Here is an 18903-nt window from a genome sequence, read left to right on the forward strand (position 1 = left end):
TCCTTCCTTGGACATCCTTCCTTTCTTTTGCTAGCATTTAAGCTTCAGAACAAAACAGTTTAGAAACTTGATACTTTCAAATTCTATTTGAAAATGTATTTTCAGTGACAGTGCTAAAACTCTGGAGGGATTTAAATATATTTATGGGTTTTTTTTTTTTGTTTTCTTAAGGTAAGACTATTTACTTTTTTTTGAGACTATTTACTTTTTTAAAGCTTACTGTTTGAAAATAAAATTTTGAAGTCTAACCAAATATTATTAAAATATTTGAACTCTCATATTTAATGCCAATATATAAATAAAAAGCATAGTCTAGATTTTGGCCTCTATTACTGCTCTGGACATCCATAGTCTAAAAAGAGTTTTTTAGTGAAAAGCCATCTTGTGAGAATGTCTGACATCCTGAAATGTGAACCCTTTTATCGTTTTCCTATATTGGTTGAATTTTGAAAAACCACTTTTGTGTACCAGTTTCCATTACAGAAACAAGAATTTTTTTTTAAGGTATAAAAAGAGTAAATACTTGCTTCTCAGCTAAGTAAGTACTCATCATCCGTCCATCAAGAATGATCATTTAAGTCAGACTAGTACTTGTTGAGTTGTTACAGTTGGGTCTTCCTGAGAGGAAATCTGACCCTCAGAAGAGCTGCTAATGGGGTCAAAGTTGGTTTTCGAATTTACTAGAGAATGTTAATGTTATATACCCCATGTTCTACCTCCAACTCATCTCTTTAGATCAGTTCTTGCAGAAATCTCCCTCAGCCAGTGTTCTTCACACACGAGAAGAATTAATCCAAAGAAGCCCACTCAAAGTTTCTGTCCGAAATGCTTAACATCTAGAATGTGTGCAAGTGCTATCTGTTCCCATGGTTGTCAGATTTGCGGGATTAAAGAGATATGCAAGTCTGAGTAGTATCCTGTTGTCATGCAGTGTTTTTAGGTATCTGTTTTTGCTTTGGAAAGATGTAAAGGCATGGAAAAGGAGGGAAGTTAGGTTTCGGCCCAATTTGGACATATCTTTGTTCTTTAAGCGCTCAAAATCCAAATTCGTGGTGAACTTTGGGAATAGAATCTGAAGTGGTGGAATGTGCAAAACATTGAAAATACCCATCACAGCCATCTCTTTTTCCAGATGAGCCCTGCAGATTTCTCATGGAAGTCTGGATTTCAGAGACAGCTGAAAATACCAGTCATTCTACGAGGGCTTCATAATAAAATAATCACGCTAGGTATCAGTGACTCACAGAGCTTTGAAAACTCACAAGTGGAAGGGTGGAAAGTGGATTGGACAGGGAATGTTTCTAGCTTGTTTTTTCAAATTAAACATTGTTGGACTGATAAACTTGAAAACTTTAAATGTAAATTCTCCTTGGAAACTTGTTCTTACTCCTTCAATTGGGAACAATCCAAGCACTTATTCTTAATGGCAAATAAACACGACGACACCGTAGTCATGATTCTGCATAGGTTCCTGAGTTTTCTGGGATCAGCACTTGGAAGGCCTACAGTCAGCAAATTCTGTGTGTGGTACTAGCTGTTTTTCTGCATTACAGCTCAGCTTGCCTTTACTACAGCAGCAGAGTAAACTGGTCAATCATGAATTCTGAGAAATGAGCCTTACCGCTTTTTCTGAAGAACTTGTTTCTCTTACAGTATGGATTGCAGGCATGCTACCGTGTGAGTAAGATACAGTTAGTTTTGGTCTGGGTTGGCCACCCACAATGCTGTGCCACGCAACCCCAGTGGGCATCCCCCGTGAGGCTGCAGCGTGCCTAGTGTGTCTCATCTTGGGAGTGGTAGTCTGTGTGAATGGTGCTCCCAAACTTGTTTAGCAGAAGGCCCTGGTTGTGAGGAGGCTATAGAATCTTTTTTAATTTGCTTCTCTTAGGTGCAGGCATTTTTTTTTTTTTTGACAGAACTCAGGACTTTCATATATGTGGTTTGGGTTGTATCACTAGTTCCATTAGAGTTCATTTTGTGCAGAAACTATCATAACAATTTTAAAAATTGTTATTATACCAGCCTTGAAGCCATTTGCATAAAAAACCCCATACATGTCTCGAGGAGAGCCCTGGACTAAAGGGAAAGGATGCAGCTCAAAAATTAAGTAATTATACTACACAGGACATTATGCATAAGCAATGTTACCTTTCCCACCTCGGCCAAGAAGGATGCCTTCTGAAGATGGTAACAGATGGATGGGCAGGGCACATCACATGCATGGACTCTTTCCCAGGCTGTTACTAATGCTTTCGTATCCCACTTTTGTAGTTTTGGAAGGACTGCAAGAGCCTAAACTTAGTTTACCCTGCTGTTCTACGTTGCTACACGATGTTCTCTGAAGGTAATCTGGTTTCCATGGGTCCTGCCCCAAATTGAGACTATTCATAGCTAATGTTTCTAGAGCCCCCGCTAAATGTCAGGCACAGCTCTACAGACTTGAAGCTCATTTAAACTCAAGACTACCCTATGAGGGTACGTGCTGTTATCATCCACCTGCTGACGACTGTGAACAGAGGCCCACAGAGGTGTTAGTTAAGTTGCCTAAGGCGATACCAGCTGTATTAGTTTTCTAGCACAGCCCTCACAAAGTACAGGGAGCTTAATCAACAGAAATTTGTAGTCTTACGGTTCAGGAGGCTCACTCTACAAAATCAAGGTATCTGCACAGTTGGTTGGTTCCTTCTGAGGTCTTTGAGGGAAGAAACTCTTCCAGACTGTGCTCCTTAGCTGGTGGATGGACATTTTCTACCAACGTTTCTCCACACTGTCATCTCTCTGTGCCGGTCTCTCCATCCAATTCCCCCTCTTTACAAGGGCACTGGTCATGTTGGAGTAGAGCCCACCCTGAAGACCCCAGTTTAACTTGTTTATCTCTGAAAAGACCCTGGCTCCAAACAAGATCATATTCTGAGATTTGGGGGGTTAGATTTAAATGGAGGAATGACATGGGGGGCGAGGGTTGCATAATTCACCCACTACCACAAGCTAAAAGTGATGTAGCTGGGGTTTGAATCCAGCAGTGTGGCTCTGGAATGAAGGCTTTCAGTCTCCATGTGACACTGCCTTAACTGTGTTGGGTTGAATCACGTGAAATTGCCATTTTGTGGGTCAGACACGGTTGAACATTGGCAGTATGATTTCAGCCTACTTGGACCTACTTCCAAATTGTATCATTGGGATCCAACTAGTCAGTACTACCATCCTCAGTGTGCATGGCACCGAGGGATGGAGAATACCCAAGAAATAAGTAAATGCCCTATTACCTGGAGAGTTTGTACTCTCTTAAGAATTTATACTCTTCGTTCTGTCTCTTCAGAAACACAAAGCATAAGCATGCGCACAAAACCCTTTGAAAACAGTATCTGCCACTGTGCCGGGAAGTATCTGTCATTTTCTTCTGGAATTTCTATTCTAGTGAGTATGGCAGTTTCAGACTCAGTGACCAGACAGACGTAGAGCATCTGAGATTTCACAGGTATATTTATTAGGGCTGTCTGGTTATGAGGCAGAAAAACTACCTCCATCCTGCTGACTTAGTCCAAGAAGGAGAATGTTCTCACTTGAATATTACCACTACTGTAGTCACTTTCAAAATTGAAGGTGATGATTTCTGAATTGGAGGGTGCATCATCAGCCATGGTCAAGTCTAATTGCTCTTTTATGTAACTTACAAAATTTAGTTTATTAAGTAAGCTTAATCTTGAAAAATGAGTGTATAGAATAGCTTCCAGGGTATACAGTGGCCTCTGTATGCGTTCTGTTTTGCTTTTGAATGCCAAGACAGCTGTTTCAACCCAGTGTCCCTAGTTTTTTGTACTGAGAAGGGCTATTTTGTAAATGTATATGACATCATGCAGAACATTTTTCACTTTCCTTTCCTTTAAAAATATTCTGCCTTTGATGGCTCAGTTCAGTAAAAGGCCTCATGACAACAGTACCAGCCTCGCCGCACCTAGCTTCCAAGTCTCTTCCTGAACACCTCTGAGTCCTGCTGACTTGTGGTGCAATAATACTTTGAAGCTTGGCAAAATTAACAGGATTTTGTCTTGTCCTAGTTTGGGCTACTGTAACAAAATCCCATGGACTGGATGGCTGAAGCAACAGACATTTAATTCTCATAGTCCTAGAGGCTGGAAGCTCTGAGATCAAGGCACCTGCAGATTTGGTGTCTAGTGAGGGGCCCTCTTGCTGGCTTGAAGATGGCCATACCCTCACATGGCAGTGGGGCTGGGGTGGGAGTAGGTGGGGAGCTCCGGTTTCTTCCTCTTCTTATGAGGGTACATCATGAGGGCCTTACACTCAGGAACTCCTCTAAACCTCTAAACCTAGTTACCTCCCAAAGGCCCTCACATCAGGGATTAGGATTTGCATGTAGGGATATTGGGTTGGGGGTACAAACATTGAGTTCATAGCACATTCTGAAAAATCAGGAACTGGCAATAAGTTCCTTCTACGTTCTCATGAGTCTGTGTTCCCTTTGGTTTTAGGTGTTCCCACCCCAAGCCAAGAAATTCTACGGCACACGCTGAACACGCTGGTGCGGGAGAGGAAGATCTACCCAACTCCGGATGGCTATTTCATCGTGACCCCACAGACTTATTTCATTACTCCTTCTCTCATAAGAACTAACAGTAAATGGTACCATTTGGACGAGAGGATACCTGACAGGTCTCAGTGTACCTCTCCACAGCCCGGAACCATAACGCCCTCTGCCTCAGGCTGCGTCAGGGAAAGAACATTGCCCAGAAACCACTGCGACTCTTGCCACTGCTGCAGAGAAGACATGCACAGCATGCATGCTTCCACTCTGCAGAGAAAACCTGCCAAGGACTGCAAAGACCCCTATTGCCCTCCTTCACTATGCCAGGTGCCACCCACTGAAAAGAGCAAAAGTACTGTAAACTTTTCTTACAAGACAGAAACTCTCTCAAAACCTAAAGATAGTGAAAAGCAGTCCAAAAAATTTGGGCTCAAGTTATTCCGGCTAAGTTTTAAAAAAGACAAGACCAAACAGCTCGCCAACTTCTCTGCCCAGTTTCCTCCTGAGGAGTGGCCCCTGCGAGATGAAGACACACCAACTACCATCCCTAGGGAAGTCGAAATGGAAATCATTAGGCGTATTAACCCGGACTTGACCGTGGAAAATGTCATGAGGCACACTGCACTAATGAAGAAACTTGAAGAAGAAAAAGCGCATCGGAGTAAAGCCGGGTCCTCTGCCCATCACAGTGGAAGAAGTAAAAAGAGTAGGACTCATCGGAAGTCCCATGGAAAGTCTCGGTCACACAGCAAAACACGAGTGTCTAAAGGAGACCCTTCGGATGGTTCTCATCTGGATATCCCAGGTGACAGAGAGTATGACTTTTGTGACCCTCTTACCAGGGCACCCAGGGAGGGCTGCTTCATCATTGAACACAAGGGAGATAACTTCATCATGCATAGCAACACGAACGTGATTGAGTCTCATTTCCCCATGACACCAGAATGGGATGTGTCTGGAGAACTGGCCAAAAGGAGAACTGAGATGCCTTTTCCTGAACCTTCCAGGGGAAGCTCCCACTCAAAAGTGCACCGAAGCCACAGCCATACCCAGGACCGAAGGTCCAGGAATGAGAGATCGAGCAAAGCCAAGGAGAGATCCAGATCAATGGATAACTCAAAGGGCCCTCTGGGTGCTTCTTCTCTAGGGACACCTGAAGACCTGGCTGAAGGCTGTAGCCAAGATGACCAAACCCCCAGCCAATCCTACATTGACGACAGTACTTTAAGGCCTGCACAAACAATTGGTCATCAAAGGGCTCATGTTTCATCCACAAGTTATAAAGAGGTGTGTATTCCAGAAATCGTCAGTGGCAGCAAGGAGCCTTCCAGTGCTTGTAGCCTTTTGGAGCCAGGCAAACCACCTGAGAGTTTGCCACCCTACGGGGAACTCAGCTCTTGTCCGACAAAAACAGCGACAGATGACTATTTCCAGTGCAACACCTCCAGTGAGACGGTCCTCACGGCCCCATCACCTCTGGGAAAAAACAAAGAGGATCATGACACTCTGACTCTGGCAGAAGGGGTGAAAAAGCTGCCTCTGTCTGATAGGCAGGCCCCACATTCTTCCAGAGAGCCTGTAGGGCACAAGGAGGAGTCACCAAAAGGGCCAGGTGGGGGCCCAGCTGCCTCGGGCGTGGTGGCAGAAGGGATTGCCAATGGACGCCTCGTCCAGCACCACGGCGCCGAGCCCAGCAGCCTGGACAAGAGGAAAGAAATATTCAGCAAAGACACACTGTTCAAACCTCTTCACAGCACCTTGTCTGTAAACAGCTACCACAAATCGAGCCTGTCCCTCCTCAAATCTCTCCCGAAGACACCTGCCGACGCACTGCCAGGCCGATGTGAGAAACTGGAGCCGCCCCTGGGGACCTCGGTGGCACCAGCCATGCCTGGTTCCCAGCGTCAGCAGGAGTCAGGGGGGAACCAGGAAGCCTCTTTTGACTATTACAATGTCTCTGACGACGACGACTCCGAGGAAGGGGCGAACAAAAACACGGACGAGGAGAAAAACAGAGATGACGTAGGCACCATGCAGTGGCTCCTTGAGAGGGAGAAGGAAAGAGACTTACAGAGGAAATTTGAAAAGAACCTCACCCTCCTTGCCCCAAAAGAGACCGACAGTGGCAGCAACCAGAGAGCCACCCACTCGGCACGCCTCGACAGCATAGACAGTAGCAGCATCACTGTGGACAGTGGATTCAACTCCCCACGGTAGGGAGAGGCATCTCTGCGCGCACGTGCACACACACGCACACACCTATCAGGGCCTGGGGCTTTATACAAACAACTTGAAAAGTTTCTGATTTCACAGTTTTAATTCTGTGGATGCGGGTTAAGGGTTGTATGAGTTGTACTGTTAACAACCTGTTTCTAACTTCTTTTTCAGGAATTGAAACAAATGTTTCTGCAGCTGTAGAGATCACCAATCTGGACTGGTGGGTTGGCTCCCTCCCTCAAACTTGCATCAGGCCAATCTAACTAGGACCAACATTTTCCAGGATTTTTCTTCTGTGTTTATATTGCCACCATGCTGATAAAAGAAGGGGGTTTTTTTGGTCCTCAAAAATAGTAACTTTTTGAGTAGAATGAGTGGTCAGTAGTCAGTTGGGGTTGGATAGGGCTTGGGTATAAATTGATTGATTCAAGGACAGGTCCTTTTAGTGGGAATAGCAGATGTAAACACCTTTTCAGGGGATCTAGATGCTTGTTGCCTTTGCAGTCCCTACTCTGTGTGCTCCCCACTCCACCCCCACCTTCTCCAACACTTCACATCCACAGAGGAATGGAACGTTGTGTCTCTCACAGAACAGTGAGGGGCCTGTGTCCCATTAGATCAAAGCCTGTGTCCGCACTCAACTCTCTCCCCCTGCAGAACTGACACAACCTATTAAGGGGCTCTAATCATAGCTGGTAATTCAGCAAAGCGTTAACAGCAGAGAGTGTGCAATGCCTAATGGTCATGTCCAGAGCGCTCAAGTGGTTCAGGGGTTAAGAAAGCAAAAGAGAGTCTATGGAACTTCCTTTTCTCCTCCTTAATTCTTCCTTCTCCTCAAAGGGCAACTCAGGACCTAATTCTCCTTCTAAATTCTACTCCAGATTGGTGACTCTGAGATGCAGAAATAACTCTTGAGAGGTGGACATTTCTCATTAGCTGCGATTCCCAAGATTCTCCGATACTTATAATTTTAACAAGTACCCAGATATGATTCTATACTTCATATATTTTAATTATTAAGAATGAAACTTAGTTCTGTTGTGATCATCTCACTTTATCTCTGGATAATTTGGGGACAGAGCATGCCTAATCAGAATCTGGAGTCGTTAATTTGTCCCATATTAGGCTTTTATGTCTTAAAGAGCTAGTTTTTTATTATGATGATGATGATTTTTGCCGTGTAACCATTTTTTCCAAGTTAACACATGTGTGGGAGTCTAATGTCTAAACAAACCACAGAGGTGGTACTCTGGATAAAGTGGATGTGAGGCCAGGAGCCCCACATCTCCCCTGCTTGTCCCTCAAGGAGTCCACACTGACCTCTGGGAGCCATGGCACTCAGTCTAAAAATGACTGGCCAACCTGTTGAGTGACTTTTCTACAAAATAACTTTTACTAAATATTTTTTAAACGCTAGCCTCAAATCTTAATTTATTTACCAGTTATTTTATATGTCCTTTTCTTTCTATTTCCCTCTTCTTTCTCTTTTTTTTTCTCTTGAATTTCTAACAGTGGATACCAGAGAGGCATAATTGAAGGTCTATAATTGATGGTAGACGTTCAAACCATCACTTACGGAGGGTGTGGTTTATTTGCCTGTACCTTGTGTTCGACTGTTTCTTATTATATAGACTCTGCTTGCCCAGTGCTCTTCGCACCACAGTTTCTGACCTAGCACTGTGCCCTCTCGGCCCCTGCACCCCCACAGAGGGAAGACTGCACTCCTCCAGACATAATCGCTAAGGAGACATTGAGAGTAGTTTAATAGGTTCTAACTCAACAGCCTACCACCACATGCTATTGAATGTTTTTGTTGTTTGGGGGCAAATAAACACAAATACTCATGAAATAGTTGAACCAGTCTTACCACAGAATGTATGATTTTATCTCTAAATGTGGGATGCAGAATTTATGAATGAGATTATTCCTTGAAGTAAGTTTTATTTTCATTTCTTTAATGATGTACTTAAGGCTAAACGCTTTGTCATGGTAGGAGGTAAGATCGTTCTGAGGCAAGACAGCTTTCTTACATTTACCTATGGGTCTGTCCACTACTGTTAGGTAGAGTTTTCTCTACAGGAATACATAGATCACCCATAAATTTCATGCTGTTAGATAATCTACAGAACAATTCCTAATTTTGCCCCTCTCATATTTAATATCCTCTGGTTAGAAGTCAGGTCACAACTGGTTTTTAAACCTGTGTTTTCAGTACACCTCAGTGAATCAGCTAAGTTGTTTTCCGAGGCGTGAGGACAGTCTATGAAGGAGAATATTTGAGTTACAGGGAGTTTTAGGCTCCAGCATGAGGAGTATTTTAACCACATAGCATCACCCGGCTGCTACCTCTCCATTGGGGTGAGATACAAAAACCTCAAGTGGGCAATTTATTCAAATCTTTCAGTACATATTCCACTGAGCAACTAAGATCCAACAACAACAGCAACAGTAGAGACCAAGAAAGGTGATCTCCACACTCCCAGCTTTCAGTGCTGGCTCAGAAGTCATGTTCAGCCACATTCCCAAATTCTTGAGTTCGTTTCGTTGGGAGCTAAAGGGTTTTGTGAAGGAAAAAAGAGTAGAAGCTTCAACTATGATAATGAGATGTAATATTGAAAAGGAGAAATCTTGACCTGAAAAGCCTGAGATTCCAAATATGAGGCCAAAAACTGGTTGAAAGACACAGTGTGAAAAGCAGAGGTAATGAAGCTGTCAGGGACGGGTCTGTTTAATGTAGCACACGAGCATGTGCTGTCGGAGTGCGGGGCCAAGGAAGCACGTGCATCCAGGGTGAACAGTACAGTGGCTTGGTTCACTTCTTCTAAAATCCTGACATCTTATTTTTTAAGGCTGCACCCCATTGGGTTTCTTTTTCAAGAAAGTAAGAACTTCCAAATTTGAGGAATATTTTTACTGCTAATGGCTCTGTCTCCGTTAGCATCATCACACCCAGAACCTTCATTATGAATGTCACACCCTGCACTTGTTATTACAGCAGTAATGAAATAGATCCTTTGGAGGAAGTGGAGTGCTGTATATATTTATCACTATTAATGGCTCTGGCCAAAGGCAGTCAGAGGCATCTTAGAGCACAGACAGCTCCCAACGTAGATGATCTCTTGCAGTGATGTGTGTGCACAGTGCCTGGCATACAGCAGGTACTTGACGAATATGAAGCCAGTACCTCAGAAGTGGGCTTCAAAGGTTTAAGCTGGTTTAAGATCCTTTGGACCTTCAGATGCATTTTTCTAAAGAAAATATGTCATTAGTAATGTATGGATTTTGACACCAACTCATAGTAGTTGCCAGATGTTAGATGCCAGATGTACAACTGAAGTAATTATGATGTAACTAGCTTTTTAGTGTACAGATTCAGTGCTTACTTCTTCACAATCACTCTGTGAGTAGGTAGAGCCCATAACTCTCCTCATTTTAGATTGGGAAGTAAAAAACTGTAAAAAGTTACTGTCACGATTAAGAGTGAAACTGAAGGAACGTGTCATGAAATCTTTGGGGTTCTACATGTTGACTGCCCTTCTTCCTTCCCCTGCCTGACCCTGTGTCTCAGCTATGGTGCTAGCAAGCCAGTGGGGAATTTTCTTAGGGAAGGCGTAAGGCAGGTAAGTAGGTGAGTCTAGCACTTTCCATCCCTTTGGTGATGATGTTTTGGGGTATTCTTTAGGTATGCTTAGATCTGCCGTAAGCACAATGAAAGAACATGATCGATTTCTAGAAACGTATTAACCTCCTGGAGGTGTACTTTGCAGTCAGGAAAGATCCAGTTGTCTTTTTGGTAGTCCGTGAACAAACTTTCTTTTAAACAATTACCTCTTGGCTCCCTGATGAAAAGCGAACTCAAGTCCACAAGGAGTTAGGATGAAATAAGCCATTATCTAGGAAGTGCTGCCAAAGTACAGGCATCCCCCGCTTTCCGAAACTTTGCTTCGCTTTTTCCAAAGACCTTCCATTAGTAACGGCTTTCTTTGTGAAAGCAGAAATCTTTGGAGTTCTTTCAGTTAGCAAAAACAGAGACTAACGTTAGGTCTTTGGTAAAAGTGAAGAGGCATAAGAGGCATTAATGGGAGCATTCAGAAAGCAGGTGTATACTCTTTACACCATTCTGGCTTAAAAGATGTCATATGAACACCCTATTCTCTGTTAGTGGGAGAAACCTGTGTGGGGTTCAGACAAAATTGCTCTTAATTTAGTAGGGGAATGAAAGAGAGGTGGCGAGGATGTCTCCTACAGTAGACCTGTTGGCTAGTTTTAGCAGGCTTACATCAGTGATGGGGGCCAACTGTCACAGAATATTTTCTAAACTTTGAATCTGTCCAGTAGGGTGGACTGATGCTGTGAGCATCAGTGGGGTTTCTTCAGTCTCTTTGTAAACCAAGTTTCTTAGTGCCATTTTGAGGACTTTGAACATGGAACCTGTTCGGATCCTGTCAGTCTGGCCATGTAATCTTATTTTTGCTCTTGCCCTACACATTTAAAGTGTTTTGAATCTCTTGGAGCAATAAAACAAATTCAAGAGTTTCTAACTAAGAAAAATTAAAAAGGAAGTAGATAACACTAGAGCCTTTAGATCACCTCTATTCTGTAAGAATCCTTGAAAAAATGAAATATTTCTACCCAAGTCAGGGAGAGGAGATGTAAACTTCACAAATGAATGGGGGGATAGGGGAGAATCTAAGATTCCTTATCTGAAAATACAGTGTATTTCCATGAAAGTGTTAAAATTTGCAACAGAGGTGCAAAGTGTTTTAAGACTAAATTTATTCCCATCAGGGTGGCAAATTAGCTAATGGCGTGCTTAAAGTCCACCAGAGTCAAAATCTGCTAATCAGGAATGAAAACAGAATCATTAGGGGCAACATTGAGTTTATTCATTTATTCAGTGAATTTGCAGCCTGAAATGAAATCATCACGTATGTGTATTTAAGAGGATTCGTCTCTAAAATGAACGCGATAGCCATCTATCACTTCAATTTTGGAAGCGGTTTCCTTGAATGGGAAAGAAGGGAAAACATTTAAAGTGCATTTAGCTACAGCTAAATGAAAACCCCTTTATTCAGGGTGCCGCTGATCCTACTAATGTATGTGTGTGAAGGCTTCTGGAGCCCCGGCTGGAGGAGCATATGTGAATAATCAGTGTGAGGTGGTGTATATATGACATCATAAACCAACAGAGGAAATCCATTAACTACATCATTTGCTCTTCCCCTGGGGCTCAAGAGATAATTATTTATGTTTAAAACAAAACAAAACAAACCCTTTTTACTCTTTTAGCACTCGGGAGAGCCTGGCTTCCAACACGTCCAGCATCGTTGAAAGTAACCGTCGTCAGAATGCTACCTTGAGCCCCGTCCACGGTGGAGCTGGCCCGGCCTTCAGCTTCCGAGCGAGTACGGACCCCGCCACGAATGAAGCAGAGAAGTTACAGAAACCTTCCAACTGCTTGCAAGCTTCTGTTACTAGTGTGTGACAGTGGTTCTGCCCCAGATCTCCTGTCTCATTCGATACAGCCAAGTTTACGACACTGGGACTGATGTTTACATCTTGGGAAAGACAAGCATCTCGACCACAGTTTTTGTGTTTACTTAAACTGTGCTGCTAAGTAGGCTAGGGCAAAAAACAAAAATCTTTATTTCAGAGTATTGCTTTTCACATTTATGGCTCTGTAGCAACCGAATAGCAGTAGGGGTGATATGTATACTTTTGCTTCACTACTTGTAACTGAGCACACATAGGAAAGTCTAGACACTGTAAGTGTGATATGCATTCCAATGTCATGAAGTTGCCAATTCCATTTTTAAATGCCACAGATGCGTGTTGCTCCCAGTCTGTGGTCAGAGGGTGCCACAGAACTGATCCTTGACACTTCCAAAAAAAAAAAAAAAAAAGTAAGCCACCACAAAATGTCAAATGCCAGGGCCCACCTTGAGGGAAATCAATGTCAAACTGACCAGAAGGGACCCCAGCCCTTTGTGTGTGAATTGTTTATGCACCAGTCATTTCTCACTGTGAGTTTTTGTGACACGATTTTGCAGGAGCCCGTGGAAGTGTGTCAGAAGGGGTCATGATCGAAATTCTGGGAGTGTTTGTTTTCAGGATTTTGTTTATAAGTGTAACAGATGCTTGTCTGATTTTTAACCTTCCATAATCACAAACAGGAATATAGGCCTCTGATGCTGAAGTGGACGAAGGAAGGGGATCCCCAGCCTGGCTGGGGCACAGCACTAAAGGGATGGAAGAGGGAAATGGGGACTCTTTCACGGTGTCAATCAGATATTTAAGGAAGATGATTTCCTCCTTGTGAAACTTATGATGATCCTATCTTACTATAATAGATACGATAATTAGTTTGTTTAAAAGCAAAATGTTCTTTGTGATACAAATGAAGAGTATGGCCTGGGGATGTTATTCTTTCTAATGGAAGGACATTAATCTATTTTATGTAGTTTTAAATAGAATGCCTAAATTAGGCTATGGGAGATCATTTTTAGTGGTTATAGGAAAGAGCAAATTTAGGGAGAGTTGAACTTCAGGCCTTTTATTCCTGGAAAGATATCTATAGAGAAAACTTTAAAATAAGTTTTGATTAGAAATATACATGTGCCCATGTAATTACCAACAGAATGTGCTCATTCTGCAAGTATGGTATAATCTGAACTTGTACTCCCCTAAAATTTATCAGAGTAACAATTATGCATACATGAACTATGCCAGAGTAATGTTTACAGATACTTTGTAACCAATTTCAGGAGGCATTTTTAGGTGGATGTATAGTTATTAGCCCAACTTATTTCAAAATGGTTTGTTAACATTTCGCTTTGGTTTACAATGTCACATTGAATACAAGGACGACTCAGCAGCAAAAAGGGATTACAAATAACCAAGCTTCAACTTTACAGAAAAGAGACATTTCAAAGTTCCCCATTTCATTCTATGAGAACAATGGACGTAAATGTGTAGACAATGAAAAATTATTTGCAGAAGGGTTACGTAGGACACAAGTAAGTGGTCTGACCAAAAGTTTAGTGGCATGTGATGTTTGGAGCCATATAACCATAAGATACATATCCAAAAATAAATCTAAAATCTTTCCACATAATTGGCATAAGATATGTGTGAAACATTTCTGCTTCGGTAGTAGATTCAAGCACGAGTGATCTGTTTAAAGAATGCACTCCTATACACAGTTGGACCAATTCTTGAAGCATGTGGATGCGGCCTCATGCTTTTTTCAGATATTTGGAAGTTGCATTAGGTCAAACTGGACTCATCGAGTTTAGTCTAGGTTCCTTTTTTGTGCTTATAATGAAACGTAAGCACATTTCTTGGTTAAACCCTTATACCGCTAAAATGCTTAAGTCAGTTGGCTTTCAGTCTCATGCCTTATTTCCTCCAAGGCATGCCCCGATTACCCAAAAATGCACTATTTGTCTCATTGCTTAAATATGTCCAGAGGGAATGATAATGTATTAATAGACTATACACAGAGTCTCTTTCCTTGGGGAGTTGTATACCATACGGTTACTAAATTCTTCTAAATTCGTTTCTTTTTTTCTTTTTTTCCAAAAAACCTGCTCTCGAGTGTTGAATCATACCATCAGTTCATAAACAGCGGAACCATTGAAATAACACATCAGCCTCTAGTTGATCCTCTGAAAGTAGCCATTATCATAATCAAATGCTGTGTGGACAGGAAAGGAAAGCATTACCTTGAAGAGAAGCTTTAAAATAGGAACTTATCGCTATATCACAAGAAACAGGTTTACAGAAGACATTATTAAAATGTGTATACTATTTGCCTGATGCTATAGGGTACATGATTTTAAAAACAGCAAGAGCAACAAGAGGCTCCCTTTCGACCTGGAGCCATTAGAGTAGGAAAAGTTGGGCTTTAAAGATGATACAGACGTAAGCAGACGGTCCCTACGGAGATGTCCCTGTAGGCGGCTAATCAGGAGCCTTTGGGTGGGGGAGGAGTGGCAGCGGGAAGCAGGTTAGAGACGTGCCCCGAGAGGCTCTACCCACGGCGGGCCGGCTTCTCGGTGACCAAACGCTCAGCCCACGCCAAGCTTTGCCAACATCCTTTTCCTCCCTGAACTGATAGCTTTGTGTGACGTGGCTGCTTATCTAGTCTTCACTTCGAGTTTATCAGCTGAAAGGTTTACAGGACTGAATTTGGTTGAATCTCTGTGTAGCGTTCAACTTGAAAGGGTCAACCCGTCTGTCGGCATTTTGCACACTTATGTATTATTATGATGCAGCATATTCCTTTATGGCAATTTTTATTTTTACATATAACTACCTCCATAAATTTGATGAAGCGGCAGCAGTGTGTTAAAGTGTATTGTTCAGCAAAGCAAAGGTTGAAACCTTCGTAAACATTAGGCCATGGCGTTCTGTGTGTGTGTCAGTGGTTGCCCATGTGGACTCGTGACTTTTTCATGGCCGTGCTTTTGTTTTACGGCATTACTTCGCTTTCAGATGTAAACCTGTCTCTCCCCTCTTTCCCACAAAAGCACACTTGATTTTGTTGCGGACGAACAGAAGGAAGCTTAAATTTCTTGTCTCTCCCTAAACCCCCCCCCCCCCCCGCCCCTTTCCTGCTAATAAGAGTTCTCTCCAGTGAAGAGCCAAGCGGTAAACATAGTTCAGCGAGCTGTTTACTCCTGTAAGAATCTGATTTGGAAATTCTAGGTTTTCAGTAGCAGAAGACACACGGCAAATTTGGACTGTGCCGGCTTTGAAGTACTTTGGGCCTCTCTGCCTTCACTCACCTGCTACCACACCGAGCCCAAACTTCATCTTAATTAGAAGAGCTGAGTTCTGTTAAATAATGTGTATTCCATTTTATATATTTTGCACATCTCAGGGGACCTTAATGAGCATATGAAAAGGGAGGGGGGTGCCATCAAATAGAGAAGACAGAAGAGCTGATTGGGGGAACCAAGCAGGATAAAAATAGCAAATCAGTGCTTCTCTGATGTTAGGAAGCATAAGTTGAGAGTTGATCTGGACTAACGATGACCTGAACACCAGCCGTTCCCAGGTCTCCCCTTCTCAGAGCCCAACCCAGCGGTTCGAAGGTATAAATTTAAATCCTACTGCAGTCGCCATGGGGAGAAAAACCTGTTCGATGAAAAAGAAAGCGTTGTGCGGTTTTGGTTTTGGTTTAGGTTGGCACAGCTTTGTAAAATCCTACCCAGGAGAAACCACTTATCGCCACCAAGTGTACTTGAAAATAAAGTTTTTAACTTAAATCATAGGCGTATAGCTCACAATACAATAGAGAACCTATTTTGAAAGGTTGCGCCATTTATAACACGGGCAGTATTTGAAACTTGATTAAAAGCCAACAACAAACTATCATGACTTTGCCAGTTCCTTTGGGGATCTCAAAGTGCTTCCAAAGCATTCCGATTGACAAACAATTAACGAAGCCAGTCCTATTTGTGATACCCATACTTGAAATGGACAGACAGAGGGGGGACTTAAGGTTACCCAGAAACTCAGTGGCAGCTACCAATGATCTGTCTTCTATCTGTCTGATAGACCATCATGAGAAATCCCTAAATACGATGCTATTTTTCTGATGTGTGCTAATAAAGTCGAAGCAAACTAATACAACTGTATACTTTTGTCCATTTTCATTCAAAAAGGTCAGGGTGTTTGGAATTTTACAAAACCCACCCCAAAGCCGTTGCGGTCAGAGGCAGATCCTAGACATACACCCTTGTTTACAGTTTCCTATCGGGCTTCTGAAAATTCCTGTGCTAAAATACCATCTTTCAGGAACATGACTGCTCCGGGCAGTGGAAGGTGCTGAAACAGAAATCGTAATTAAAAACTTTATCAAGTACTCTTCACCGTGCTGCGTTAGCACAGTAGAAATTCAGTACAATATATACTGAGTCCTAGGGGAAGAATCTGGATTTCCGAGGCAGCTGATCTAGTTCTAAGTGTTTTCTCCAACTCGGAGATATCAGATCCTTGCTGAGGATCTTCTCCGTTGCCACAGGCCAGTCACAGAACCAGCTAGCAGCATGCTGGCAGGTGACAGCAGAGCCCCCCAGCAGAAGTGATCCTGTCCTTTCCTCCCCCCCCCCCCCGCCACCCCATCACTGTCCTGCCCGTTCTCTTCTGTTAGCGAGGAGCCAGGCTTGCTGCACACGTTGAGGGCTTGGGGAGGAAGCTAGAACACAGGAAGAACAAAGGCAAAAGCACAGAACACATTGCTTTGCTTTGGGTTTAGTAAAATACGGGCAGGAAGGAGATTACTTATCGGTCTGATCCTCGCCAAGTTAGATAAAAGAATCAGCTGTCACTCCATCATTCTCCCAGAAGGTTCTACAGTATTAAGGATACATCCAATATTTTCCCATAGATTTTTATTTAGGAGGCATTTCATAAATTATGTATACGAACAAATTCATGATTAAATTTCCTGGCGTGTTTGAAATAGGCGTTGGCATCTCTCTGACTTGAGTTCATCTCTGCGCCTTTTGCAGCAGCATCCCAGAGAGGGATTCCCTGGTGATTGCCCCTCTAACGCATAATCCTGTGTTTTTACGGTTGTTCTATGACTTACAGTTGCTGATTTGCAAGGTTGAGAATTCTAAAAGGCTCAAGGGGGACTAAACCTTCTTATGACTGTATATTATGTTATAGGGCTTTAATTGCTCATTGTTGGCTTCAAATGCGAACACACACACACACACACACACACACACACACACACACACACCCTGCCAACGAGGGAAGGGGAGTCTCACAAGGGAGGCAGCAAATGTAAGGCTAGAGGCTTGGCTGGTCCACGTACAGCTGCCTACCTCCCTGTCCAAAGGCTGACCCTGGCACCCCCGTTCCCTTGCTCCCACCAAAAAGAGGTACCAAATCTGAGATCCGAGAGCTCCTCCAGTATCAGTCCTCTGCAGTTATGGGAAATTCATGAAGTACACACTCAGCAGCATCTTGCCCACCTTTCCTCCAAGGTCCTTCCTCCTTATCTTCTTCCCACTACCTCCCCGCCTAGATACTGATCCACCACCACGCTTTCCACATTGGAAGGAAAGGGCAAAATAGTGTGTGGTATTGTGCACACATGATGGGTTAGGACTAGAGCTGCCCTGGGGTCACCTTCATGTAAGTATTGACAGCTACAAATTAAGGTCCTTAGAGTAGTTGACATAGATACTACTTTCTAGAAGACAATTAAATTTCAACATTAAGTTTAAAGGGATCATAATTCTGCAGGTATCTTTCTCTGAGTGACTGAATGTGACTATTGCATTGGGGTAAATGAATTAAGAAGTGCAAGTGGGATTTACTGTATGTTAGAAAGGAGTTTTGCAGCCAAGACTGCCTTGAATAAAATGTGTTTGCACTGAAAAAAAAAAACTTTAAATTACTTGGTCTCTGGTTGCTGTAAAGGTCATCCAAGATGGATGTTCTGTTTATATTGTATAGTATTTCATATGAAATAATTACAGTTCATGAAATGTCTTCCCTAATGTTACTGATTTATGACAGCACATTTGTAACATGGTTTTTATCGTGTCGGTGTGCCATATTGTAAATGATGATGGCTTGTCATGCTTAGTATAATAACTTAAAAGGAAAAAAAGCACAGGGATTTTTGTAAGTCTATATTTGAAAGTCCCTCCATATGGTAATATTGTGTTCATGTTGTTTATGTAGTGTTGTGTGAAATATCCATTTTGGATTGTGTTACTTTTTAAGATATTAAATAACATTTGGTTATATGTCTAAGTGGATTTTTTTGGTACTTGAGCGAAAATACTTGAGGTGAGACCACTTTCTTTCTCTCTTCAACTAATAGGAGTTTGTAACAAAGTTTTAGTGAACACTCTGTTATTAGAGCTTTTGAATTAAAACAACTGAAAAGGGAAATAATCTGATTGGAATCTTTTTCCAGGCGTACTGAAAAAGCCAGTTTGGGGCAACTATTCAAATTTAAAAGAGTCAGGCTTAGGGACCCCCAGGATTACGTTTCTGTGAAATTAGAAAGCAGTGGGGTTGGTCTGTTTTGTTAGTCCTCACATCACAACTTCTATCCCCAAATAAACGTGATTCCTTCTCCAGTGAACACTGGTGGGGGGCAGGTGGGGGGG

The 18903-nt window shown here is 42.6% G+C and overlaps 1 protein-coding gene across 13 annotated transcripts in view; it reads left to right on the forward strand.

The window, feature by feature from the left end:
* Positions 1-18682, forward strand: part of STOX2 (storkhead box 2) — a 216144-nt gene extending 197462 nt beyond the window's left edge. For 10 of the 13 annotated variants that reach the window (XM_041753880.1, XM_041753885.1, XM_041753892.1 and 7 more), the window contains 2 exons: positions 4491-6756; positions 12050-18682. In XM_041753880.1, the coding sequence (XP_041609814.1) occupies positions 4491-6756; positions 12050-12245 (2462 nt within the window). In that variant the 3' untranslated portion in view covers positions 12246-18682. Of the gene's footprint in view, positions 1-2271; positions 2345-4490; positions 6761-6931; positions 6981-12049 lie in introns of those variants that run through there. The other 3 variants (XM_041753881.1, XM_041753893.1, XM_041753882.1) reach the window with 3 other exon arrangements.
* Positions 18683-18903: the final 221 nt, after the last annotated feature.

Source organism: Vulpes lagopus, chromosome 4, assembly GCF_018345385.1.
Source record: "Vulpes lagopus strain Blue_001 chromosome 4, ASM1834538v1, whole genome shotgun sequence".
NCBI classification, from domain to species: Eukaryota; Metazoa; Chordata; class Mammalia; order Carnivora; family Canidae; genus Vulpes; species Vulpes lagopus.